Source organism: Panthera leo, chromosome A2 (assembly GCF_018350215.1).
Source record: "Panthera leo isolate Ple1 chromosome A2, P.leo_Ple1_pat1.1, whole genome shotgun sequence".
NCBI classification, from domain to species: Eukaryota; Metazoa; Chordata; class Mammalia; order Carnivora; family Felidae; genus Panthera; species Panthera leo.
In genome coordinates, this window is record NC_056680.1 from 134,255,247 (window position 1) to 134,282,373 (window position 27,127).

At 33.9% G+C, this 27,127-nt stretch overlaps 1 protein-coding gene across 1 annotated transcript in view; it reads right to left on the reverse strand.

Moving 5' to 3' along the window:
* Positions 1-1,771: 1,771 nt before the first annotated feature.
* ASZ1 (ankyrin repeat, SAM and basic leucine zipper domain containing 1) overlaps positions 1,772-27,127 on the reverse strand; it is a 57,984-nt gene continuing 32,628 nt past the window's right edge. Inside the window, exons 5-13 of the mRNA XM_042922871.1 lie at positions 15,872-15,983; positions 15,208-15,342; positions 13,929-14,053; positions 13,106-13,181; positions 11,798-11,854; positions 10,713-10,822; positions 6,417-6,522; positions 5,466-5,579; positions 1,772-2,215 (exon numbers count right to left, since the gene is read on the reverse strand). Coding sequence (XP_042778805.1) covers positions 2,063-2,215; positions 5,466-5,579; positions 6,417-6,522; positions 10,713-10,822; positions 11,798-11,854; positions 13,106-13,181; positions 13,929-14,053; positions 15,208-15,342; positions 15,872-15,983 — 988 coding nt within the window. The 3' untranslated portion in view covers positions 1,772-2,062. The remainder of the gene's footprint in view (positions 2,216-5,465; positions 5,580-6,416; positions 6,523-10,712; positions 10,823-11,797; positions 11,855-13,105; positions 13,182-13,928; positions 14,054-15,207; positions 15,343-15,871; positions 15,984-27,127) is intronic.

Genomic DNA, 27,127 nt, shown 5'->3' on the forward strand with positions numbered 1-27,127 from the left:
AATTTCTTTATCCATTCATCAGTTGATGGACATTAGGCTCTTTCCATAATTTGGCTATTATTGAAAGTGCTGCTATAAACATTGGGGTACAAGTGCCCCTATGCATCAGCACTCCTGTATCCCTTGGGTAAATTCCTAGCAGTGCTATTGCTGGGTCATTGGGCAGATCTATTTTTAATTTTTTGAGGAACCTCCACACTGTTTTCCAGAGAAATTGTGGTTTATATACATAATGGAATACTACTTGGCAATGAGAAAGAATGAAATATGGCCTTTTGTAGCAACGTGGATGGAACTGGAGAGTGTTATGCTAAGAAAAATAAGTCCTACAGAGAAAGACAGATACCATATGTTTTCACTCTTATGTGGATCCTGAGAAACTTAACAGAAGACCGTGAGGGAGGGGAAGAAAAAAAAAAAGAGAGGGAGACAGCCAAACCATCAGAGACTCTTAAAAACTGAGAATAAACTGAGGGTTGGTGGGGGGGGGGGGGGTTGGGAGGGAAGGGAGGGTGGGTGATGGGCACTGAGGAAGGCACCTGTTGGGATAAGCACTGGGTGTCGTATGGAAACCAATTTGACAATAAATTTCATATTAAAAAAAAAAGAAACGTGCTAGGAGTGAAACATGATCTGTGTTAGAAGAAGGACCTCTTCTCCTACCCCAATTCTGGTCTTGAACCCACTTAAATTGAGGGATATCATAAAAAAAAAATGTCTTGCTATGGCACTTTGGTAAAAATGTCAGATACCAGTTCCTTCCAGTGATATATGGTTGAGTGTATTCTCAGAAAAGGAATTATTCGAGTCTTGCTGCTCTGGTATAACAAAGAGCAGAAATTACCACTAATTATATTCTTCTTTTCTACAATTTTTTTGTAGATCCACTGCATCTGTTGTTGTAGATCCACTAAGTCAAGCAATATTTAACTGCCACGTTCCCTGTGAAATCAGGCCTGCCCTTTTTTACCTTCACTTTTAAAATCTGAGTATCATCATTTGGTTTGGGAAAAAACCCCACATAATCATGTATTACTTTTTAGATTGATAGACATCACATGCCACATGCCACTCACTGTCATAACATCTTCAAGAATGTTACACATAGTACCTGTTACAGTTCCCATAGGTACAGTACATAAAAAATTTTAATGTACTGTGTACTTTCTACACTATTGTCTAAAATTTTTTATTTTTTCAATTAATTTTTTTTAGAGAGAGAGTGCACGAGCAGGGGAGAGGGCCAGAGGGAGAGGGAGAAAGAATCTTATGCGGGGCTCAGTCTGAGGACCCTGGGATCATGATCTGAGCTGAAATCAAGAGTCGTACTCTCAACCTACTGAGCCACACAGGCACCCCTAAATTTTTTTAAATTTACATTTTAGATATTTTCCCTAGGTTTTTAATCCATAATTCAAAAATTGTTCATTTTATCTTTATTCTTTGCATGCTCTGAAATAGTTTCAAAGTCATTAATTTCCTAATGTTACAGAACTAAAAAATTAAGAAATTCCTTATTACATAATAATGGAAGGGAAAAATAAGGACTAAAAGAAAGGGACTTATTTATGAACATTTTACACATTCTGTAAGATTCACTGTGACAGTGGAACACACTTTTCTTTTTTTGTTTTAGTTTTTTCATCATGGTAAGTGTACTCTTTAATCCGCATCCCCTATTTTGCCCATCCCCCACCCACCTCCCCTCTGGTAACAACCATCAATTTTGTTCTCTGTAGTTAAGAGAGTCAGGAACACACTGTTTTTTAAGTGTCAAATAATATTAGATAAAACTTTTATTTTGAATGTGATTTAGAATCATAGTGCTAAACTTATGAATCACATAATTTACTGCTTGACCAAAATTAACATAAAAATACAACAAATTACATTTTTAACTCAAACTGACAAACCACTTTCTAAGGAAACTTTCTGTTCTATGCTATTATAATTTCTCCTATGGAGTATCAGCAAAGAATGTAGTTATGCTGTGCCACAAATAGTTAAAAGCAACATTTGTAGGTAATTTGAATAAGATATTACTCAAAACACAATATTAGGGTTATTTTCTCTGGAAAGTCAGCTTGCAAATGAAAAGAAGAAACCCAAATCCGCACACTGTAACAGCCGTCCTCTTCAAAATTCTACTGTTCCATGTAGATACTTCTTCCATTAATGGTATATGAGTTGGATCATTTTCTCGGTCATTTTGCAACTAATATTTAGTATGAGAAAATGAAAAGAGTTAATGTAAAGTACACTGAAAATAAAAGTATCTTTGATTTTTAAAAATATCCACGTTAATTCAGCTGATGTAGAAGCAGCCAAAGCAAGATTCTCATGCAAGATTTAAAGTGAACACTTAAATGTCTCAAAAAACAGTCGCTTTTCCCCAGGATCCCATTATAGTAAATTATTAGTTTCACATTAAGAATACTTTCATAGATTATTACATTTCAAAATCATGTTTTTGTATCAGGAGCTAAAGTTCCTTGAACGTTAAAGTCTTTATTGCTACCTACAAGCAATGACAGTTGTTATTTTTCCCTTCAACATTAAATATCAAATGATTTCTTGAAAAAAGTGAGCCATTCTTATACCTACAAAACATTAAATTTAACAAAAACTCAAAGGTTTGATGCAACTGCCAGAAGTTTAATCATTTATTTAAATATAATTGCAGGAACAAATACTAACAAAAACCTAAGTGGATCTTTTAGCGCTTCTCAGCAATTAAAGTACAGGCTCAGTAAGTTTATAAATACTTATACACTGAACTCTGTTGCTACAGAAGGCCCCCCAACTTGTGTGTGTACATTGTGTGTATGAGAGAGAGAGAGAGAGAGAGAGAGAGAGAGAGAGAGAAGATAGTTGATGGGGGAGGGGCAGAAGAGGGAGAATGAGTAAAAGCCAAAAGATCCTCAAAAGATAAAAAGAATCAGGCACATTTATAGAGTGATATATACTAGAAACATCCTGGGCTGGAGTGGTGACATAAATATTTTCAACATTAGCAAGAATAACTACTTCTAAAATCTACAGTGTAAATATTTAATTTAAAAAGCCTGCAAAATTAATTTTAAATTTACAGCAGAAAACAGACTTCAATGCCAATCTCATTAATACTGTATTCTTGGCCTAACTTCCAAATGGCTTCATTCAGTAACAGATTCCTTTTTGACACTGATGCTCCATTTACTGAATCCTGAGACAGCCATTCCTTTTATTAACCAATTACTTAGAATGACCCTTTCTGACAGGAGCCTGTCAGTGTGTTGCTTTGAAAGAGAGTGATGTGGTGTTAAAGTCTAGCCTTGACCTCTCCTACCCTCCCTCTTTGTTACCTCCATACACTTATTGATGGTAACTCATATGTTTTTTAATTTGCTTCAGTTATTATTGGTAAACTGAAATATCAGATAATAGCATACTCCCAAATCTGGAAGCCTTCACAGTTCTCTCAATCAAGTCTCACTATGGTGATTACTACTGAAGACTAATCCAGAAAAACCACTGCAATAGCTTGTTCTAAAATTAAGACTTTCCTGACCAAAGAACTATATCTGCAATTATTATAAATCAGTAAATGTGTTTTCGAGGCTGGTTCTTATACAGAAATGTATAAATTCAAGGTAGAGAAGGCCACAGAAAAAAGACTTTCCATTAGCTAAAGAAAGCTAAAATTTCTCCTTATAGGTATATGTTATTAAAATAAATATTAGGGTACCTGATCAAATCGTTTATGTTTTAGAGTCAAAGTCACCCCTAGAGCAGTGTTTCTTTATTTCATTCTTTTAGGAAAAACCTGTCCTCTCTCTTTAGCTTCATCTCAGTCTTCCTCCCCGTCCCCAAATGTTTTTAGTTCATCTTAGAGAAACCAAATAATTACCAATCCTGAGGCAAAGATGTCCTGGGAGAGTTTCCTACTCTAAACATTAAAGGATGATGCTTTGCAGGAAGTATCTTTACACAAATCCTTCCAAATTTCCCCTGGATCCTCATGAAAGATATTATCCTAAGTCAAATCAATACCATTTTCCTTCACTTCTTGGAGATGATGAAGGTAGTGAAGACGAGCAGTGCTATAGTCCTCATGTTATCAACAAGTTCAGAAAGTAGAAAATCAGACTTTTGTATGAGAAAGTTTGTTTGAGGAGTGGTTGTGGATTAAAGGAACACAAAAGTGGAAGTAGAATAATTAGAAGACTGATGTGTAGCATGGTTGTCTGACATACAGCAGGCACCCTCACTCCTGTGGATGAATAAATGTCAAAGATAATACAACTTCTAAGATGCCTCTTTCTCTAGAAGGGAGGTATCTTCTACCAGAATTTTGAGATCTATTACTCATTTGCCCCATTTTATCTTTATTTATTCCCCTACTATTTTGTAAAACTTGCTTTACAATTTCTGTTCACTTTTTAAAAAGACTCCTTTTAATCGAACATATGTTAATAGCTAGAATGACAAATTACTTGGAACATGTATAAAGTTGATTTTGAGAAGAACTTTTCTTGATAAAATATTAACAAAAATATCAAGCGGCTTATGGGTTGAAGTTATACAAATTTAATGCATAATCTGACATTCACTTCAGCTATTTCACAAAAAGTTTACAGATGCCAAGTATATTTATTAAATAGACTTGGAGAACTCACAAGTGAGTTATTTAGTCAAATGAAAATGTTTTCCTTTTTTTATTATCTTCAACAGAGTTTCCTATTTTAGCAACATGGATTTTGTTACAGCCAATTTTCTTAAACGAGGGAAAATCATCTGTCCTTAAATCCAGATGTACACTTCTATGAGTACAGAAAAAACAACCAAAAAGGCCCACACTCTTTAAGAAACTCTAGAAAATAGAATATTTCATCTAAAAACCTGTATCATTAACAGAGCTGATAAACCTGTCGTTTTCATAATTTTTCATCTGCATATTTATATGTAAATAAATTCTACAAATACAACTTCATTTCTTTATGATATCTATAACTTCATAAATATTTGATTTTCATTGTTTTTCTGACTGGCTACGTATCATTGTAACAAGTGGTTGTACCATAATTTATTAAATCATTCTCCTGGCACACGATACTTCTGGTACGTAACACTTTTGGAATCATTAAGCTACTGAAAGATGCACATATTTTTATGGTCCTTGGCACATCTTGCCAAACTATTTTTGAAAGGAGTTGAGACACCAGTCTCACATGAAAGTGTCAGCTTGGTGAATCACCAACGTTCTCCCTTGCTAATTTAAAAGATGAAAAAGGATAGATCTTATTCTTTTAGTCTGCATTTCTATAATGACCCACAAAGTTTGTTTTTTATCTTTATGTCTTCCTTTGGAAACTATTCTTTTCCCACTTGTCTAGGGGAAGCAAGTTGCTTTTGTCAGAATTGCTTCATCGTCTAACATATTATGCTGTACATCATTTCCCCCTTTTTAAATGTTAAATGTATACCTTCTGAATTAAGTCTTTTAGTTTGCAGACCTCTTCACTCAAATCTTCAACATTACTAACCAGTTCTTCACAAACGGAAGTAAAATTCCGGGGAGAAGACCATTCTAGTACTAACTGTGAATATTTTCAAAAGTTACATTTTAAAAAATGGGAAACAACTTTTTACAACTTTGTATCTACAAAAATGATACAGTTTTCTCACTCTTTAAATTATGTAACTGAAAAGCATTTTTTGTTCAGAATAAATTCTGATACCAAAAAGAACTTCGTGATTTTATAAACAGTCAAATCTTAGTTTCCTGAATACATTTACTAAGATTATGTATATATGACTTTATGGAGACTAATATTTAGCAGTAATAATATTTATGGTGAATAAATAAATTCATGAAGATTTTAAGAATGATAGGACTCCTAGATTAGTATTCTATAAAAAATCAGAGGAAAACAAGTGCATTAAAAATTTTTTAAACAAATAGCTAAAACCAAACCACATGAAAAACTCTACAAAAAAGTTTGCTTTTACAGGCCACTTACACTTTCTCTATTTAAATTTTCCTTCATTAAAAAACCTTACATTGATATGGTTTTTAATAACACTCAACACATTGTTTTGTTCCAACCTTCACTTGGGTCTCCTGTCACTTTGTATTTTAAACAACTAAATTCCCTTTAAGAACAAATGTTAAGTTTAATACACAGATCAGTTTAATTTTTGGTCTGACTCATTTTCCTTTTCCTGAGAGCTGGAACACAGAGTTTTTCAATTAATTAAAAATAAAAGATATAGTAAAAGTAATATTAAACAAATTGACCTATTTAGATTTTATGTGACATTGTAGAAGAAAGATACAATTTTACCAGATAACTGTTTATTGAATTGTCATTAACTTATCTGGAATGTTCTTCAGTATTCATACTTTTCTTCACTTAACAACTTTTATAGAATACCTTGTGGGAATTTACAGGCAACTCAGAAATGATATTCTGTACTGCTGTTATTAAATGGCCACACTGTTTGTTTAATTTCAGAAGAAAGTTGAGGAACTCATCACCACTAAATAGAGGAAACAAACAAATAGGAATCACTAATATGAGCAATTTACTTCATTCTACTGGGACAGTTAATGTCTAGCCATAATATTTACTAAATTCTTTAAAATATTTATAGAATAGCTAATATATATTAACAACTGAAATAGACATTGAGTATAACAAGTCTCAAATCTTGAGGATCTCAAGCTTCAGCATTTGAGGCAGACATGGAATTGTAACATCATTATTCAAAGGGACATATAAAGAAGGAATATAAAAGTGTCAATATTTGAGTATCTATTATGTGAAGGTACTACACTGGTTATTTTACATTTATTATTCTTTTAGCTCCTCCCAATGACTCCTGTAAGGTAGATGTTAACATTAGCTTGTAGCTGAGACATCAAAACTCAGAGATAATGAATGTAGTATAATGGGAATAGATAATTAGTAATGCTTCACAGAGATGATAGATACTTGAATACAAATTTATCAGTCTGAATGAATATAAGGAAAATACATACCTTTCTTGTGATGTATAATTTTCAGGGCCACTGAATATCAACAGGCAAGTTGTAAAAATCACAACTCTATAGTATGCATTCATTACATACCCTGAATGGCTGGCTGCCCACTGCCTACCCCAGAGCTGTATAATATACCTCTTGTTACAATATACTTCTCTTTTCCCTGTGCTATAAGAACAGCAAGTCCCAGTTGGGGCTGTTTATCCAGCCTGTTTTCAGAGTAATAACAAGAAGGAGATCCACTGCAGGTACAGCCATAATATGGGTACTCAAGAAATAAATTTTGTTATAAGTTGTTTAGATTTAGAAGTTATTTGTTACTGAAGCATAACATAGTGTAAGCTGACTAAAACAACAGGCTGTTTTTAAAATGTGAAGTCAAAATAAGGAAAGAGCCCAAATGTACATTGACTAATGAATGGATAAAGAAGATGCGATGTATATCTGTAATGGAATTATTACTCAGCCACCAAAAAGAATGAAATCTTGGGGTGGCCTGGGTGGCTCAGTTGGTTAAGTGTCCGACTCTAGATTTTGGCTCAGATCATGATCTCATGGTGTGTCGGATTGAGCCCCTTGTAGGGTTCTATGTTGACCTTGTGGAGCCTGCTTGGGATTATCTCTCTCCCTCTCTTTCTGACCCTCCCCACTCATGCTGTTTCTCTCAAACTTAAAAAGAATGAGATCTTGCTATTTGTAGCAACATGGACGGAGCTAGAGTGTATTTTTCTAAGTGAAATAAGTCAGAGAAAAAAAGTACCATATGAATTCACTCATATGTGGAATTTAAGAAACAAAATAGATTAACATAGGAGAAGGGAAAAAGAAAAGAGAGGGAAGCAAATCATAAGAGACTCTTAACTACAGAAAACAAACAGGGTTGATGGAGGGGAGGTGGGTTGGGGATGGGCTAAATGGATGATGGCTATTAAGGAGGGCACTTACTATATTGAACACTGGGTGTTTTATGTAAGTGATGAATCACTAAATTCTACTCCTGAAACCAATTATTACACTATATGTTAACTAACTAGAAATTAGTTAGAAATTAGTTAGAAAACTAACTAGAAATATTACACTATATGTTAACTAACTAGAAATTAAATAAAAATTTGAAAAAAAGAATGTGAAGTGTTAGGATAGAATTCACACCTTAAATAAAGGTACTCCAAAACTATGTGCTTATTATAAAATATATGGAAAAATTAAAATTACCACTACTCTTATCACCTAAAGATACTGACTGGTACTATTTTCTTCCAGAATATTTTCTACTAGTATTTTTCGTATGCATATATATAACTGGCACTATGCTTCACACTCCATTTAATATTTGTCTCTTAAACTTATTATTTTTCTATGATATTAAATCTCAAAATAATTTTAAGGACAGAATAAAATATGTTAATGCAATGTAATTCAATCATTCCCCAATGTTAAATATTTCAAGTTTCCAATTTTAGAATGTTTAATAAATAATAGATGTGAACAATATATTTTTACATAAAATTCTTTATCTTTTTCTTTTTGGAGGAGAAATAGTTTTCTTAATGGACATAATTTTGAGATGCTTTTGACAGACTTGAGTAGCACTCAGGTGGGCTTAGAGGAAAGGTCTGGACAGAAACTGTTGAAAATGTCAAGATATGGATGAATGCTTACCATTTCTGTTCAAAATATCTCAAGGTAGTAATGGAATAGTTATTATTTTTAAATTGAATTCTCTAATTCTGCAAACATAAGATTAAGTGTAGAAAAAAAGTAAAAGGACTGTGCATATATGTTCTTGTAACAGACTATCTTAGAAAATTTAACACATAGAAGGAAAGTATCATAAAATAAATCAGTAGCTAGATTGGTGAAGTCACATTACCAGAAGATTATAATCAATCAGTTCAACTTTTCCTGCTGTTAGTTTTCTTATGACTTAATGACTAATTTCTTCTTTAAAGAATGACTTTGAACAAATGGGAAGTAAAACCTTTTTCATAACAGCCTGTAAACACAGTCTGTGATTTAATAACAAGGTCAAATTCCTGGAATATATGTCTGCCAGTTATATTTTTTAAAAAATTCAGCAGTTTTAATAAGTGAACCATTCAGGATTCTGCACATTCTTTAAGTCTATAAATTCCTCAAAGTAAATTCTTAAAGGCAACTCTGCCATCATATAAATAAGTTATATTAAAAATTTTAATTTCCAAGCTAGTCATGTAGAACTTAGAATATTCCTTCATAGACACAATAAATTTAAAAATTAAGAAAATTAACAGAGATTCAAGAAGGTTTGCTGCTTTTAAGTCCTCGCAACTAAAATCCTTTTAAATATTTAAGTGTGTTTAAATATTTAAGAGTTAGAATGTTATTTGGAAACAATGAGGCATTATTTTGAATACAGATCATCTTATTATAAGGAGGCAGATTAAGAGAAACAGAAATAAGTTAATTTTGCAATAAGCTTTTTAAAGAAATCTGGATCATCTAAATTATCCCATGTAAAACCGCTCTAAATTCTAAAATGGTGTGGAAATCTATCATTTTTAATTCATGTTTATTATAGTTGCAATGTTAGTTTTAGATAGGCTACGTTAGTGACGATAGTACTGTACTTGTAAGCATATTTTATAAGATACAGCTTGGATGAACCTCAAGGGAATTAGGATGAGTGAAAAAAGCCAATCACAAAGGATACACATTGTATGATTCCATTTAAGTAACATTCATGAATATCATTATCAAGATGGATAACAAATTATTGGTTGTTAAGGATTGGGGGGATGGGTATGGCTATAAAGGAGTAGTGTGAGGGAGCCTTATGGTAATGGTATGTTAAATGTACTGTTTGTGGCAATGGTTACATAAAGATACACATACAATAAAACTGAATAGACCTATACATGTACACACAAATGAGCACATGTATAACCAGTGAAATGCAAATAAACTATGTGCATTGTACCATATATGTCAGTTTTATGGCTTTAATATTGTACTATAGTTATACAAGATGTTAGCACTGGGTGAGACTGGGTAATGACTGTATGGGACTTCTCTGTACATCTCTTTGCAATTTCCTGTGATTCTATAATGATTTCAAATAAAAAGTTGAACAATTTACTGCCCCAGAAAATATTAATAAAATCAAATACAATTATTTTAAAAATGGATTTTAGATTACTAATATTACTAATAATCAGTGCTTGACAAATTTATAATATTGAAACCAAACTTTATATACTGACAACTTAATTCCTTAAGAATAGGCTGAAAATGGGGGCTGAGCTACATTAAGAAATGCTTTCTTACTGCCCTATGTGAAAAAATTACTACTTTGAATTTTCAACTTGACACATAATGGTCATACTCAAAGAGAGTAAGAGCTATACTATGAGAAGCATGGCATCTCATATAGTTCATTTAACAAGACGCAATGAAAAAATAAAAGAATGTTTCTAGCTGAGTTAAGAAGATGCATTGTTTTGCTTCTTGGTAAAATGACTTTATAAAAATTGACTTTATAAATGACTTCCCATTTCAGAACACAATAGATGATAAAATGAACTATCCATTTCCTTGGTAAAATGATAATATCAAGTAAAAAGACCCAGAAACTATCAAAATTAAACTTTTTAGTTCTTTTTTTTTAAGAACAGCTCATTCTAAACAATATTAATGTTAAGTTTACCTGATTTCCAACTTTGCCACTTCAGGTAGTTCTCCAAATTTTATCTCTTCTACCTCGAGTTCTTTAAGAGCAGCCAGAATTTTCTGCTGATCTCTATTGGTAATTCCATTCTAAGTAGAAATAATTTTAAGGTGCAACAAGACAGTCATACTTGAGTAATTTAATATCCAAAATTACTGAAAAGTTTTCTCCTTGATTAATTTATATCTTGAAAAAACATACATATTAGAAAAATAAGAAACATACTGAAAAATAGATGGTTTGCTTATAACTGTGACTGACAAGGTTATGTCATTAAGATTTTTATTTAGATATATAGTGACTATAGTCAATGTTTTTTGCAAAACTCTTAAAAACAAATGATCAGATATTAAAATAACCTTTCCAAAACCACCACAGTAAAACAATTTTCCTTCAAAGTATTATTTAAAATATTACCAGTGATTAAAGAAGGATTATGTCTTTTGTCTTCATTCTACCATTGGTGTTAACTAAATTTTCTCTTTTGGGTTTAGCTAAGTAGTATGTTTATTTTGACTTTCAACAATACTGAAGATTTCAAGTTTCCAACGTGTGTGTGGAGGAAAATCATTACCTTTTAGTATGCTATTTATTAGTATTAAATATCTCTAATATTTTCAATTGTTATTTTCAAAGCTATTTTCAAATTGTTACTTAATAATGTTAGATGGCAAAATAATAGGTCTTGATCTTTTGAGAACCCAGCAAAAGGCAGAATTTCGATGACACATATTCATACTTACATATACAAAAAGCCACCTCTTATTTCTAAGTAACCTCTTTTACAAAACTATTTCAGATTTACAAATGAAGAACCAGTTTTAGTTGAGCTCTCATGATTAATCTGAAGAAAGAAAAACAACTCTAAGTCCTTCAATGTTCTTAAAGCAACTTAATACTGTAACAGAAGATTTTAGATATGGTTATCCATAATCATATGTAATCAAAGAAACTAGTAAAAGATCATTTACGGTCTGTAGCCCCAGAATTTTTAAAATAGAAAATAAAAACATCCACAATTCTTAAAATATGAAAGGTCTGGAGTTTTTGAAACCGATACTAGCCTTTGTAAACTCATCTTTCCTCATGGTCAAAAGATGTCTTAAAGTTATATCCCTTTCCTGTAGAGAAGAAAAAAAACACCACCTTTTAATATAAGTAAAACATTAGAAAGGAAAGTAGGCAAGTGTCATAAATTAGTCATTTATAAATTAGTCAGTTATAGTCAGTCAACTTTCAGTTCTAGGAGGGGATAGAATATGCAGGTATAGAATTGTACTACTGGCTAGATGATGAGTGTCATTAACATGTGTAAATGATTACCTAAAAAAGTACAAACATAACCGGTTTCCCAGATTCAAAGAAAATTATTACCGTTTATATATGCTCACATAAAAAGGAAGGTAGCTCTATAAAATTTCACGGAAGTTATGTTTTATGAATATTTTAAATTTCTAACTGCATCATATTAAACAATCAATAACATTCAGTTTTACTCAGTATTTCTCAAATAGGAAGAAGTTTCAAGATTGTACAATGAAGCACAATTCTGAACTACCTAAACAGAATGTGCCCATTCCTAAGGAGAGCCTATTTTAAAAAGTGCTTTACTGCTTCATTCAGCTAAATGGTTAACTGTCAAACCCTATAATGCATACCTAACGTACCATAACTCAAACCCCATAATGCATCCTAAAGTACCTAAAACAGTGCTTGGCATATGATCTAATTTAATATCTATGACAATCCTACACTAGGTATTATTGAAAAAAGAGACTTAAGTCACATATTTCAGTTAAACAATCATTAGAGCAAGAATCTGATACCAGATCTGTTTGACTTAAAATCATGCTTCTAATATTCTATACAGGAAGCAACTCTAAAAACAATCTGCACCAGGCAGTGGTGCCTGGGTGGCTCAGTTGGTTAAGCGTCTGATCAGCTTAGGTCATGATCTCACTGTGAGTTTGAGCCCCACGTTGGGCTCTGTGCTGACAGCTCAGAGCCTGGAACCTGCTTGGGATTCTGTGTCTCCCTCTCTTTCTGCCCCTCCTCTTCTCATGCTCTCTCTCTCTTAAAAATAAATAAACATTAAAAAAAAAAACAATCTAAAGGCTTAGATGTACAAGAAGGAGTTCTATGAAGTTTCAGGCAGTGAATAAAAGCTGTTTATTCCAGCCAAATTAAATTTTTTTTAAATTTCTAGAATAATAAATTTTTCAAATGCTTGTAGCCTTAAAATGGGATCTAGTATAAATTATGGAGAAAAGTGTATTTGGCATTTTTATTTAAGCATGCTTAAGCATTAATATTTAGTTAACCAACAAATAAACATACATCTATAATTCTCTGTAGCTTATACAAAATCTTACCTTTAATAAATCTGTCATATGTTCAAGCCCAAGACCATGTAAAAATATTTCCAGGTCTCCAAATGCTGTATACGAACTAGACACATTTATAGCAACGTCAATTTCAGAACGGACTATAAATGCACAATCAATATATATTTATAATATAGATACAGAATAAGAATGAGTAAGAATGTATCTATATGTAATATAGTTGCAAATTTACACACTAGACCTATGTTATATCAGTGGAATAAGGAAGGTTTCTTGAGTGAAGATATAAATTAACAGAGAAAATGACGACAGTAAAATGTAGCTCATCTTTCCTAAGAATGAAATTAGTTGCCAATATGTATATTCCTTGTGGGGTTTCTATACATGAAAAATCTCTTTAATTGTAGGAAGTAAAGATTTAATAATTTTAATGTAGGTAAGCACAGAAAAATTTTGTGGCCATGTACTGAACTGTGGTCATAAAAAAGTGTATTTTTAATTTTAGCTTATAAAATCAGAAATCTGCTAAAAAGAATTAGAAAGCAAGATGCAGTCTAGTTGAACACTAACAAAAATATAATCTTAGACACTTTTAGAAATAAATTTTGTTGATATTTTAAAGTTAGAAATTATTCTCATTACTGTTAGTAGTACACATATATAAAATTTTTCTAAAATTCTGTAGAAAAAGCATTTAAAATCTAGACATTTCTCAGTGATATTTAAAAATTGATTGTAATCGTGTAAAATATCCTATTTTAAATGTCATCACATTTACTAAAAGTAATAAAACATACATATTTTTTACTAATTTATAGGTATTTTGTTGAACAAAAACATGCTTTGTTACCTAAATATGTGATCTTTTTCTTTATCAGAATCTGTTGTTAATAGTTTACAAATAGTCTCTTCTTTAGTTAGCTGTTGGAGCTTTCCCTCCAATGGATTTAAAGTTAAAGAAAGAAAATTGAAGATCTGCAAAAAGTTAACAAGCCATTCAAATATACTTAACATTATATACACTATCACTTATACTTAAAATCTAACTTTTTATTAAGTCAGGGTTATGCTACATAACCAACCAGAACACAAAATCAAATCTCACTTTAAGAAACAATTTATGGCTCAAAATAATCTTTGACATTCATAAATTTCTTAATATGTCAAATTCAGTGTCATCTACCTTAAATTTAATAATGCAGTAAACCAAATAAAAATTTTCAAATTTTCAAAGCTTAGAAGAAGCACCACAAATTTCTTTTGAAGTTTCACAGGGCTTTAGTGGTTAGCAATTATTCTAGAATACTTCCGTAAATGTAGACTTGAGTTAGAAAATGATAGGCATGTTTATCAGATTGCTTAAAAAAATAAAGAAAGTTCTTTTCCATGCAGTGAAAGTGGCATGGTCTGATTATATGATAGAACCCCTGGAATGTTACATGCTTTCAAATTCAGAAACTCAGGTCTGGAAGCTCTTGAACTATATAATATATAACTTAGTTTTAAACTTGTACTGTATTCACCCTTGCTTAGAAATTATAGCCCTTTGATCCAAAGTTTTAATATTCAGACTAAAACTTCCTATCAATAAAGTGATTTAATGTATGGCAAATATTTATTACTGACTTTAATATGTGAATGACAGTAGATCATCTACTCAACTATGTTATCTCTTTATTAAATACCTTGTCACATGTATAGGAGTAAATTAAATTACTTATTTTTTAAAATGTCTAATATGTACTAATTAAAATTACATGTTCAATAATTACATGTTCAAATTTTGGCATTTAATTAGCTTTCTCAATACACTAATTAATTTCTAAAAATCTGGACCAGTCTGAAATGTTAAATAGTCTACTACAATTTTATTTCTAGGGCCAGAATAAGATTTTATTATTCATTTCTATAGCTTTTAAATTACCACATTATATATGCCTCTTATTTAGTAAACGTGAATACTCTAGGAAAATAAAGTTTACGTTACCTGGCCAGAGGAGAATTACATATGTAAACATTTAATAATAGCCAGATACAGTATTATGACAGTTGTGAGTTCTAAGAAAATAATACAAAAGTTCTAGAAATAATAACATAACATGCCACAGAAAAATTAATATATAGGATACCTCTAGATGTTTATTTCTTTTAGCAATCTCACTCGGTGTCTTTCCATCTTTGGTTTGTAACATTTTATTAGCTCCAAGTTCAAGCAACTTCAAAACTACATTTTTATGACCCTGACGTGCTGCCCATGTTAAAGCCTGTAAGTGGGGGGAAAAGAAGATTGTTTAAAGAGAGGGAGTGTATATGAGACAGAAAGGAAAACTTTTCAACAGTATTTATGGCACAATAAAACAGTGAGCATAGTTAATTAACAGAATGGTGCGATCTCTTCATTTTACAATCTAAAGTAAACATATTTCCAAAGTTGTAACTGCAAAGCAGACTGCCAGTGCTCACAGATTTTACAAATCATATAATATTTTACCCAGTCAAGTGCTTTATAGAATAAAATAATTTATTTGCCAATCACTGAACTGTTTTCTATAAAATAGAATTCTATGTGTATTCTAGAACCCAGGCTTTGCTGTGTGTTACAGCTTCTTGTGCCAAGGGTGAGGACAAGGAGAATCAGATAGTTCCTTTTTTGTTTCAGCTGTTGCTTTTCTTCACCAAACAGCAATTGTATCCCAGCCCCTCTGTAATTTTTACTTCTTAAAAACTTTTTTGTGCACTACTGATAAGATACCAATGTCTTAGAAAAGGGAACATTGTACAATCAACTCTCACGGTATAACCATTCTCATCCTGGGTATTAACTTCTGCTCCATGGGCAACAAGGAGAGCAACAACTTGAGGGTGACCATCTCGCGCAGCATACATGATTGGAGTCATAAGTCTCCTAACAAGGAGGAAGAAAAGAAACATCTGTGTTAATGCCAACATTAACAGCTACTCAATTTCATTAATTTTACCATACACAATACCAATGTATTGTTTTGAAATCAAAGAAAAGGAAATGAAAGCTTTTAAAAAATCAGGTGATTTAAAAATCCAATCTCCCAGCAAATAAATGTGAAGGAAGAAGACACTTAAAAGTACTGAATGCTTACACAGCACCCTCTAGTGAAGACACGTGTTTAAAAAAAAAATCACACAAAAAGCCACACTTTCTAATATGAGGTTTCAATAATTTACATATTCATGTAGGAGAGTATCAGAGTACTATGTTTATGCTGGGAATACAGTGATGAAAGACCCAAAAAAGGTCCCTGTCCTCTCAGGATAGCTCATACTTATTAAATACTTATTATATTTTATTTATTACATTTAATAAAAATATAAGTTTAAAACTTTATCTTATTTCGTAATGTAGTCTGTTATGATTCTATTTTAGTATAAGCCTGAAAGAATTTTACCCTGACTTGGAGGCTTACTCTAGTTAAGAAAGAGATTAGTTTAATAGTTTAGCCAGACTCTCAGACTATTTTCTGGGAGAGCACAGTGGTTTCCCTCTCATGTATCATTTCTCAAAATAGAGATTCAATCCCTCTCCTCCTGGAAGTTAGTCAGCTTCTTGTTCTATTACAAAGGATACCAGAAAGATTCTATCAGTTCTACTTGGGCTGAACTGTATCATGGTCAGTTTTGAAGGTGGTCTGGGATTCTGGGCTCAATCTTCCTGAATTGGCTCAAATATCTGATTTATATATAAAGAACTTCACAAAAGAACAACAAAGTAAATAATTTCAGAAATCTGTTTTGATCTCCAGGAAGTTCATCTTGGTTATTCACATTACATACACGACCTATAAATAATATTTCTCTATAAGGCTTATTAACATAAGGTATATCCTGAATCTGGTCACTTCCTACTAATGTCTTTGGCACAAAAAGATTCACACATTTCTCTCTTTATTCTATTTCCTAAGATATTACAATTTCAATGTTTTATTGGAAACTGTATGCTAAGGTAGCTGTCAAGCATTGCCTCTTCTATCTTGAATATCTCCTATACACTGGCTTCATTAGACAGGTAATGTTTACAAAGTAAAGAGGGAATTGCCTGGATAACTTAAACAAATAATGAAAACACACACAATAGAACAAAATTATTTGAGTTGACTAATTCAAATTCTCCACTAAGTCTAAATTAAATCTCTTGATGCCTCTCCTCCACCCCACCTTCTCTATTAACAGTCCAAATCTGCTTCCAGTCTTCCCTATTTCACAAAGCTACCATTAACTATATAACTCAGGCCTAAGACTAAGCATCATTCATGACTCTTCTCCATCACTCCATATACAAGTCATCAGCTGGTCCTTCTGGCTCCACCTTCATAATTAATATTCTGAATCTAGCCACTTCTCACCATCTTGTTAGCTACTGTAAGCAGTCTAAGCCATCATCATCTTTCTCTGACCTGTGTTATTGCAATAGCCTCATAATTACTCTCCATGCTTCTGTCTTGGCCCCTTAGAGTTTATTCTCTTTGGAAATTCCCAGTTCTTCCCCTTCCAGGGACCATGCAAGTGCTGTTCCCTCTGCCTTTTCTTAGAACTTCATATTGCATACTTTTTCACCTTATTCAGATCCCCATTAAGAGGCAAAAATCAATAAAATTGACAAACAAAACCAAATTTATCAAGATAAAAAGAAGACACAAATTACCAGTATCATGAATAAGAGAGGTGACATCAATACAGATTCTCCCCATTTTAAAAGTATAATGGAATATTATGAACAAATTTCTGCTAGTAAGACAACTTAGATGAAATGGACAAATTTCTCAACAGATTCAAGCTACCAAAACACACTAAAAAGAACCTAAATAGTCTTATATTCATAAAAAATTAAATTAGTAAATAACCCATTGCCCCCCCCCCCACACACACACACAAAGAAAAGAGCAGGTCTAGATGGCTTCACTGGTAAATTTCACCAAACAGTTAATGAAAAAAGTAACACCAATTCTACTCAGACTCTTCCAGCAAACTGAAAAGGAAAGAATACTTCCCAATTCATTCTATTAGCAAGACTTACTCTACTAGCAGGAACCAGAGAGAGACAGTGCAAGGAAAGAAAACTATGTAGACCAATAATCTTCACTGAACATAGATGCAAAAGTCCTCAATGAATTTTGGCAAACAGAATCCAAAAATACATAAAAAGGATCATACATCATAACCAAGTACAGTTATCCTGGGAATGCAAGATTAGTTTAACATCTGACCAAAAAAAGAAAAACCACCATTATCTCAACAAATGCGGAACAAGTACTTCACAAAATCTAACATCTAATAAAATTCTTAGCAATGTTAAGAGTAGAAGAGAACTTCCTCAACTGGAAAACTTTACAGCTAACACCATACTTAATGGTGAAAGAATGAATGCTTTCCTCCTAAGATCAGAAACAAGACAGATGTTTGTTCCCATCACTTCTATTCAACACTGTATTCCAAGCTCTAGCCAATGCAACACAACAAGAAAAACACAGGCATCCAGGTAGAAAAACAAGTAAAATTGTCTTTATTCACAGACAGCAGTCTGAGAACCCTATGGGATCTACCAAAAAAGCACTAAAACTAATAAATGAATTAGCAAGGTTGCAGGATACAAGATCTAATGGAATATACACAGCATTATTTAAAATTATTATTTCAAGGGGTGCCTGGGTGGCTCAGTCGGTTGGGTGTCTGACTTCAGCTCAGGTCATGATCTCACGGCTGGTGAGTTCAAGCCCCGCGTCGGGCTCTGTACTGACAACTCAGAGCCTGGAGCCTGTTTCAGATTCTGTGTCTCCCTCTCTCTCTGACCCTCCCCGTTCATGCTCTGTCTCCCTCTGTCTCAAAAATAAACGTTAAAATTATTATTTCAATTTGTGAATTCATGATAAGCCATTACTACAGAGAATTTTTAAAATCCACAGGCAGAATAATTTCTAATTTATAAAAATTTAGTTCATATAGTTCAACCCCAATAAAAAACTTACGTGTAAACACCAATTTAGAACACAGAATCATCAAAATTTTGTAACCTCAGCATTAACTGTCTATTAGAGAAACAAAATCATTATGCATGGCTAAGCAGTTATCTCATTCACTGTTCACAACAACCTTATTAAACAGAAATTATTCTCACTTTAGAGATGAGAAAACAGGTTTAGAAATAAGTAGCTTTTGCTGAAAGATCACTGTTAGTGTGTGACTGAACTAAGATTTTTGTGTTTATTGCCCCCCATCTCCTGAAAATTACTTTTTGCAATCTATCCTGATAAAGAGAAATCTAAAGTTCTCTTTTTCTCATTCTACAATATGGCAAAATTGGAAAACTAAATAAGGTTGGCTAAAATATAATCTGAAGGAAGTGACACTCTGGCAGAATATCCAGAGAAGGTGACATGAAAGTGTTGAGTCGCATTTGCTTGAACCTCATTATTGAAAACTGTAAGTGAATTTTCTGATTTTGTACTGAAATTTGTTCTGAAATTGCACTGAAAATTAAGGTTCTTTGAAATATCAATATCTCTTAGAATCTTGAACCAGCAGAGATTATAATTTTTGGCCAATTCACATGGACATAAATTGCTTCTTAGAGATGCCTACTTCCTCCTAGATAAGAAAAGTACTGGGCCAGCATAGTTTGCTTACTAAGAAGTTTCAGATTACTACTGAAAAATGTGTTTAAAATGTGGCACTGGTTTCTTCTAAGAAAAGCTTAATTTATCGAAAGTAACAGCAAACTCCTGTAATAGGGTCTAGATTATCTAGAAGGTTTATTACTTAGCTTCTAAACAGTTATTAAAGTTATTGATACCATCAGTAATGTTGCATGACAATTTTGAGAGGGGAGAGAACAATTCTTCCAGTTGTTTTACATCTACAGAAATTTGTAACATCTGTAGTTTCCTGCCTGTTACTGATTAACAAAATCTAAATGAATTATTCAATTTTATAAACTCTTATGAACAATCTTAAGAACTCTTCAGGGAAGTTATAAAACTTTATAATAACTGGTCTACATGATAACAATTTGTGCTACTAATAACTTTACTTTCAGTATTAATTTCCATCTATTTCCTGAGATTTAATGTAAAGAATTTTTTACTTCCAATTCTCTCTTTAAATCACTGCCAATTTTGTTCTGCCTGCTCCTTCTAACAAAATTGCTTTGGCAAAGGTCAACAATTATTTGGACTCCTTTTATTTTTCTAGCACTTAAATGTATGGATTTCAAAGGTCCTCAATGCTCCTCCCTTTCCACTACATAAACACCATGTCTGGATGATCTCACCTACTCTCCTGACTTTACTGTCAACACACTAATGGCTGCTCCATCTGTATCTCTAGCCCTGGCTTTGCTCCTGAGCACAATATTATATCTGTCATTGCCACATGGTTATCCTAACAAAACATATATGCAACGCATATCCAAATCTGAAGTCACCACCTTACTTACCTCTAACATACAACTCTCTCTATTACTACTTACTTCTGGGAACAGCATCACAATCTATGCACTGCTCAACCCAGAAATCGGAATTTATCCAGGGCTCCTTGTCATACTTTCATATTTAAGTCAGCATTCCTATGAATTTTACCCCCTTCCTATCATTTGTATCTGTCCACTTTGCTCTCTCTTCTTCTTCCAAGTGTTCAGGTCTCATCATTTCTTACATGGATAACTGCCTTCTTGGCTCTAGTCTTTCCTCCATACTTGCAAATCTTATCATGTCAATTCACTATTTAAAATTTTCAAGGTTATACCTGTGATAAGTGTATCTATCATGCTAAGTCCTCTGTCTACCATTTTAGCACCTCCAATCCTACTCCATCCTAATAATAGACTTAGGTTATGTCTGCATTTCATGGATTCCAATTTCTCTCTCCTCTGGATGGCCTATACTCAGAGCACTCTCTGAATGCAATGTCTTTTTACTCTTTTTGTCAACCGACTTATTCATAATCTACCTCTAAGGTTTCATTTTAGAAGCCAACATACCCCTACTTTTTTGATGCCCCACCTCCTCTTAAATACCAATTCCTCTCTCTTCTATGTTCTCTTAGTATTTTGTGCTTTTTTTTTTTTTAAATCAGTTCATCTATCAGGCCAAAATGTATTTGTTCAATTCATCTCTTTTTTTCAACTAGATTATAAGTGCTTTGAGGATAAGGACTCTGACCTGTATCTGTATCCACACCCAATCCATACAGCAACTAGTATAATGAATGGTCTGTTTCTATGTTTTGTGTCATGCTTACATTTAATACAGGCAGGACCTTCTTCTCTATTCCATAATTACATGTTTATTTATTGTATTTTTAATGTATCTATGTCCTTACTCATTTTATATATATCTATATTGGATCTGCTTCTTGAATTTAATAGGCTTTGATTTATGGATTTAGTGGCCATGTAGTCTGGTGTGTCCAAGTTTATGCTTTTTATATTTTCATTGATTTTTGCCTTTTATTGTAATAGAAAGTTCTTTATTCTATATACTGCATTTAACATTAGTAATACCTGATGCTGACAATCTTGATTTCCATGAGTTTGCTTTCATTGTAAAGGGTTTTTCATACTCCTTTCTCTTTTTTTTTTTGTAAAGAGCATTTAGCCATCTTTTGGGGGTTTTTTTGTTTTTTTTAAAAAAAATTTTTTTTAATGTTTATTTTTGAGACAGAGAGAGACAGAGCATGAATGGGGGAGGGTCAGAGAGAGAGGGAGACACAGAATCTGAAACAGGCTCCAGGCTCTGAGCTGTCAGCACAGAGTCCGATGCAGGGCTCAAACTCACGGACTGCGAGATCATGACCTGAGCTGAAGTCGGACGTTTAACCGACTGAGCCACCCAGGCACCCCCATCTTTTGTTTTTTAAGCCAATATCTCAGTTGATAAATCCAGCCCATTCTCATTTAGTGTAATGACTGATAATTTAATTGACAGTATTTTTTTCATTTTCGTTGGTTCAATAAAATTGCTATTCACTACATTTTTCTGCCTTGAAAATATGACTCTGCTTTTCCTTTTCTAAAAAAATGTCATTAAACATTATCATCTTTCTCTGCTCTTAGTAAAATACATATGATGTGTAAGCAAGATAAGATCTATTTCTCCTAATGAGACTATGGTCTCCTCCAGTACCATGCCATAATTTTCTCGTGCTTCTAGTCTAATAGGATGAGATCTTTTGAATACTTAGTTACTCTTAAGTTGCACCCACTCTCTGTAAACTATAGCTCTTAGATTTTTGCTGGTATGATTTAGTACTTATTTGAGTTTTACTTGTACTTTGTCTTGTCTGTTTCCAAAAACCTTATTTAGCACTCATACTTCACATTTTCAGACAGTCTAATATTATCCGTTAAGTACACATACATCAAAGTTCATCTCTCTTCATTGCTTCCTCTTGTTTTCATCCTTTGTCTTCTTGAGGTCTCTGTTCTGATTCCTTTTTTTGTTTAGTCTTTTCTCAAGTCTTTTTGCTCATTCCAAGAATACAATCATATGGTATTTGTCTTTCTCTGACTTATTTCACTTAGCATTATACTCTCTAGCTCTATCCATGTTGTTACAAATAGCAAGATTTAATCCTTTTTATGGCTGCATAATATTCCATTGTATATATACCACCCCTTCTTTGTTCATTCATCAATGGACAGTTGGGCTGCTTCCACAGTTTGGCTATTGTAAATAGTGCTGCAATAAACACAAGGGTGCATGTATCCCTTTGAATTATTGTTTTTGTATCTTTGGGGTAAATACCCAGTAGTGTGGTTACTGGATCATTGGGTATGTTCTATTTTTAATTTTTTGAGAAACCTCCATAATGTTTTCCACAGTGGCTGCATCAGTTTGCATTCCCACCAACAGTGCAAGGTTCCTTTTTCTCCATATGCTCGCCAACATTTGTTGTTTCTTGGGTTTTTGCTTTTAGCCATTCTGACAGGTGATATGTTACTATAGTTTTGATTTGCATTTCCCTGATTATGAATGATGTTGAGCATCTTTTCATGTCTGTTGGCCATCTGTATGTATTCTTTGGAGAAATGTCTGTGTCTTCTGCCCATTTTAAAAATTGAATTATTTGTTTTTTGGGTATTGAATTATGTAAGTTCTTTATACAGTTTGGATATTAACCCTTTATGAGATATGTCATTTACAAATATCTTCTCTCATTCAGCAGGTGCCTTCTAGTTTTGTTGACTGTTTCTGTCACTGTGCAGAAACTTTTTATTTTGATGTAGTCCCAATAGTTTATTTTTGCTTTTTTTTACCTTGCCTCAGGAGACATATCTAGAAAAATGTTGCTATGGCTGATGTCAGAGAAATTACTGCCTGCTCACTCTTATAGGATTTTTATGGTTTCACGTCTCACATTCAGGTCTTTAATCCACTTTGAGTTTATTTTTATGTATGGTGGAAGAAAGCAGTCCAGTTTTCCCATTACCATTTGAAGAGCCTGTCCTTTTTCTATTGGATATCCATTTCTCTTTTCTGAAAGATTAATTTACCATATCATTGTGGGTTTATTTCTGGGTTTTCTATTCTATTCCATTGATCTATGTGTCTATTTTTATGCCAGTTCCATGTTTTAATTACTACCACTTTGTAATATAATGTGGAGTCTGGAATTGTGACACCTGCCACAAGTTTGCATTGGCTATTCAAGGCCTTTTGTGGTTCCATACAAATTTTAGGATTTTTTGTTCTAGTTCTGTGAAAAATGCTCTTGGTATTTTGATAGGGATTGCAATAAATGTGTACGTTACTTTGGGTAGTATAGACATTTTAATGATATTTGTTCTTCCAATCCATGAGCATTGAATGTCTTTCCATAGCTTTGCATTGTCTTGAATTTCTTTCATCAGTGCTTTACACTTTTCAGAGTTACCTTTTTGGTTTATTCCTACATATTTGATTGTTTTTGGTGCAATTGTAAATGGGACTGTTTTCTTAATTTCCATTTCTTCTGCTTCATTATTAGTGTATGAGAATGCAACAGATTTCTTTACATTGATTTTGTATTCTGCAACTTCACTGAATTCACTTATCTATTGTAGTATTTGTTTTTCCCAAAGTCTTTGAGGTTTTCTGTATTTAGTATCTTGTCATCTGCAAATACTGAGTGTTTTACGTCCTCTTACCAATATGGAATATTCTTTTTTTTAATGTTTATTATTTATTTTTGAGAGAGAGAGAGAGAGACAGAGTGCAAAGAGTGGGACAGAGAGAGAAGAAGACAGAATCCGAAACAGGCTCCAGGCTCTGAGCTGTCAGCACAGAGCCCGACACGGGGCTCGAACTCACAGACTGTGAGATCATGACCTGAGCTGAAGTCAGACGCTTAACCGACTGAGCCACCCAGGCACCCCCAATCTGGAATATTCTTAATGGCAGAAATCCTTACAGATTTTGAAAATCAAAGAAATTTCTTGTGCAGTGGGTTCATAGTTTAAGAGCAGGTTATTGGCTCCCCCTAGGAGTACTAGAGTATTCTCTCTGCTTTCCTATCTTCCCAAATTCTCCCAACCTGACTGACAGAGACAACTTGTTTAGCTTCAAGTCTTTAGGAGTCTGGAAACCTAAGATATTCATGCAGGATCGGCTTCATCCCAGGTCCATAAATCTCCTAATGTCAAGCTTTTATAGGATTAGCTGCTCTCCATCTGGACTTACCCCTGATGACTTCCCACCATTTTGCAAGGATAAGAATAAGAGCCTGAGACCTCCTAAACACCCAGATGTCTTAAACTCTCAGCAGTCTAAGGCTCAGGAAAGGCAAGTAGCTTAGAGTTGAGAACAAAAAGGAAGAGAATGATGTTTTGGTTGCAAATTCCCAGATATCCTTGTGCCATGTTTATAAAGGCCTTTGCCAATCCAATATATATTTATACTCATTTTCATCTAGTATTTTTTTAATGTTAATTTATTTTTGGGAAGGTGGGGAGGAGCAGAGACAGGGACAGATGGTCAAAAGTGGCTCTGTGCTGACAGTAGTCAGCTTAATGTGGGGCTCCAACTCACAAACTGTGGGGTCATGAACTGAGCCGAAGTCAGACGTTTAACCTACTGAACCACCTAGATGCAATATTTTGACTAGTAATTTTTTATGTTTTTTAATACTTAAATATTTCGAGGCATATGAAATAATTTTGGTGCGAGGTTCAAATCCAGCATTTTTTATTCCTTCAAATAGCTATGCAAATCCCCAGCACCAAAATAAGGATCCATTTTCTTTCTTTAGTTTGAAATGCCATATTAATCATATATAATAATTTTGTATACTCTTGAATTGCTTTAGATTTCTTTTGTTTTCCTTCTAGGGATTAGTGATAGCCAGCTTTCCACGAATACCACACTGCTTTAATTATTGTGATTTATTTTTAATATAAGGCTAATTCTATATGATGACTTTTTTAAAAAAAATGTTTTTACTTATTTTTGAAGGAGAGAGAGACAGAGCATGAGCGGGGGAGGGGCAGAGAGAGAGGGAGACACAGAATCTGAAGTAGGCTCCAGGCTCTGAGCTGTCAGCACAGAGCCCAATGCAGGGCTCAAACCCATGAACTGTGAGATCATGACCTGAGCCAAAGTCAGATGCTTAACCAACTGACTCACCCAGGCGCCCCTCTATATCATTACTCTTTAACAAGATGTATTAATTTTTAAAAATTACTTAATTCATACATATATGCATTTTTCCCTAAGAACACTACAGATAATCACTGTTATGAATTGGCTATCTTTCTAGATCTTAGCAAAGGAAAATAATAAATTTTACATGTATAAATATATGCAAAAAAATGGCAATTTTAAACATAAATAAATCATGCTATTCATGCAATATTTTGACTTGCCAATAAATTTAAGACTCTAACTTATCTCTAAGTATTGCTTTTTCTCAATCACGCAAGTTTCATTCAAAAATTGCTATTGCAAGGCTTCAATTGTTCAGGCCTAAGTTTTATCACTTCTATTTTGATTTCTTCTTTAATCTACAAATTATTATGTTTAATTTTAAGTACCCAGTTTTATGCATTGGAGAGGCTTTTGGTTGTTAAATTCTAAATTCATTACACTGTTGTTAGTGAAGTGAAAGAGATCACTTTCTTAAAAGGAATTTATTAAGGCTTCCTTTGTGGCCTAGAACATCACCATATCTTAAAAATAATCCACATGTATTTGAAAAGAATCCCTGTGTGTAAATTATGTTAAGAGTCAGAATTCTTGAGGAGGAGGGAAGATGGCGGCATAGGAGGACGCTGGGATCACCACGCGTCCTGCTGATCACTTAGATTCCACCTACACCTGCCTAAATAACCAAGAAAACCGCCAGAGGATTAGCAGAACGGAGTCTCCGGAGCCAAGTGCAGACGAGAGGCCCACAGAAGAGGGTAGGAAGGGCGGCCAGGCGGTGCGCGCTCCACGGACTGGCGGGAGGGAGCCGGGGCGGAGGGGCGGCTCGCTGGCCAAGCAGAGCCCCCGAGTCTGGCTTGCAAAAGCGGAGGGGCCTGACGGACTGTGTTGCGACAGCAAGCGCGACTTAGCCTCTGGGAGGTCATAAGTTAACAGCTCTGCTCAGAAAGCGGGAAGGCTGGAGGACAAAGGGAGGGAGAGCTGCTGAGCCCCCGGATGACAGAGCTCAGTTTGGTGGGGAACAAAGGCACTTGCCAGCGCCATCTCCCCCGCCCATCCCCCAGCCAAAATCCCAAAGGGAACCAGTTCCTGCCAGGGAACTTGCTCGCTCCTCCGCGCAAACACCCAACTCTGTGCTTCTGCGGAGCCAAACCTCCGGCAGCCGATCTGACTCCCTCCCGCTGCCACAGGGCCCCTCCTGAAGTGGATCACCTAAGGAGAAGCGAGCTAAGTCTGCCCCTCCAGCCCCCGTGCACCTTGCCTACCCACCCCAGCTAGTACGCCAGATCCCTAGCACCACAAGACTGGCAGTGTCCAAGTAGCCCAGACGGGCCAGCCACCCCACAGTGAATCCCGCCCCTAGGAGAGGGGAAGAGAAGGCACACACCAGTCTGACTGTGGCCCC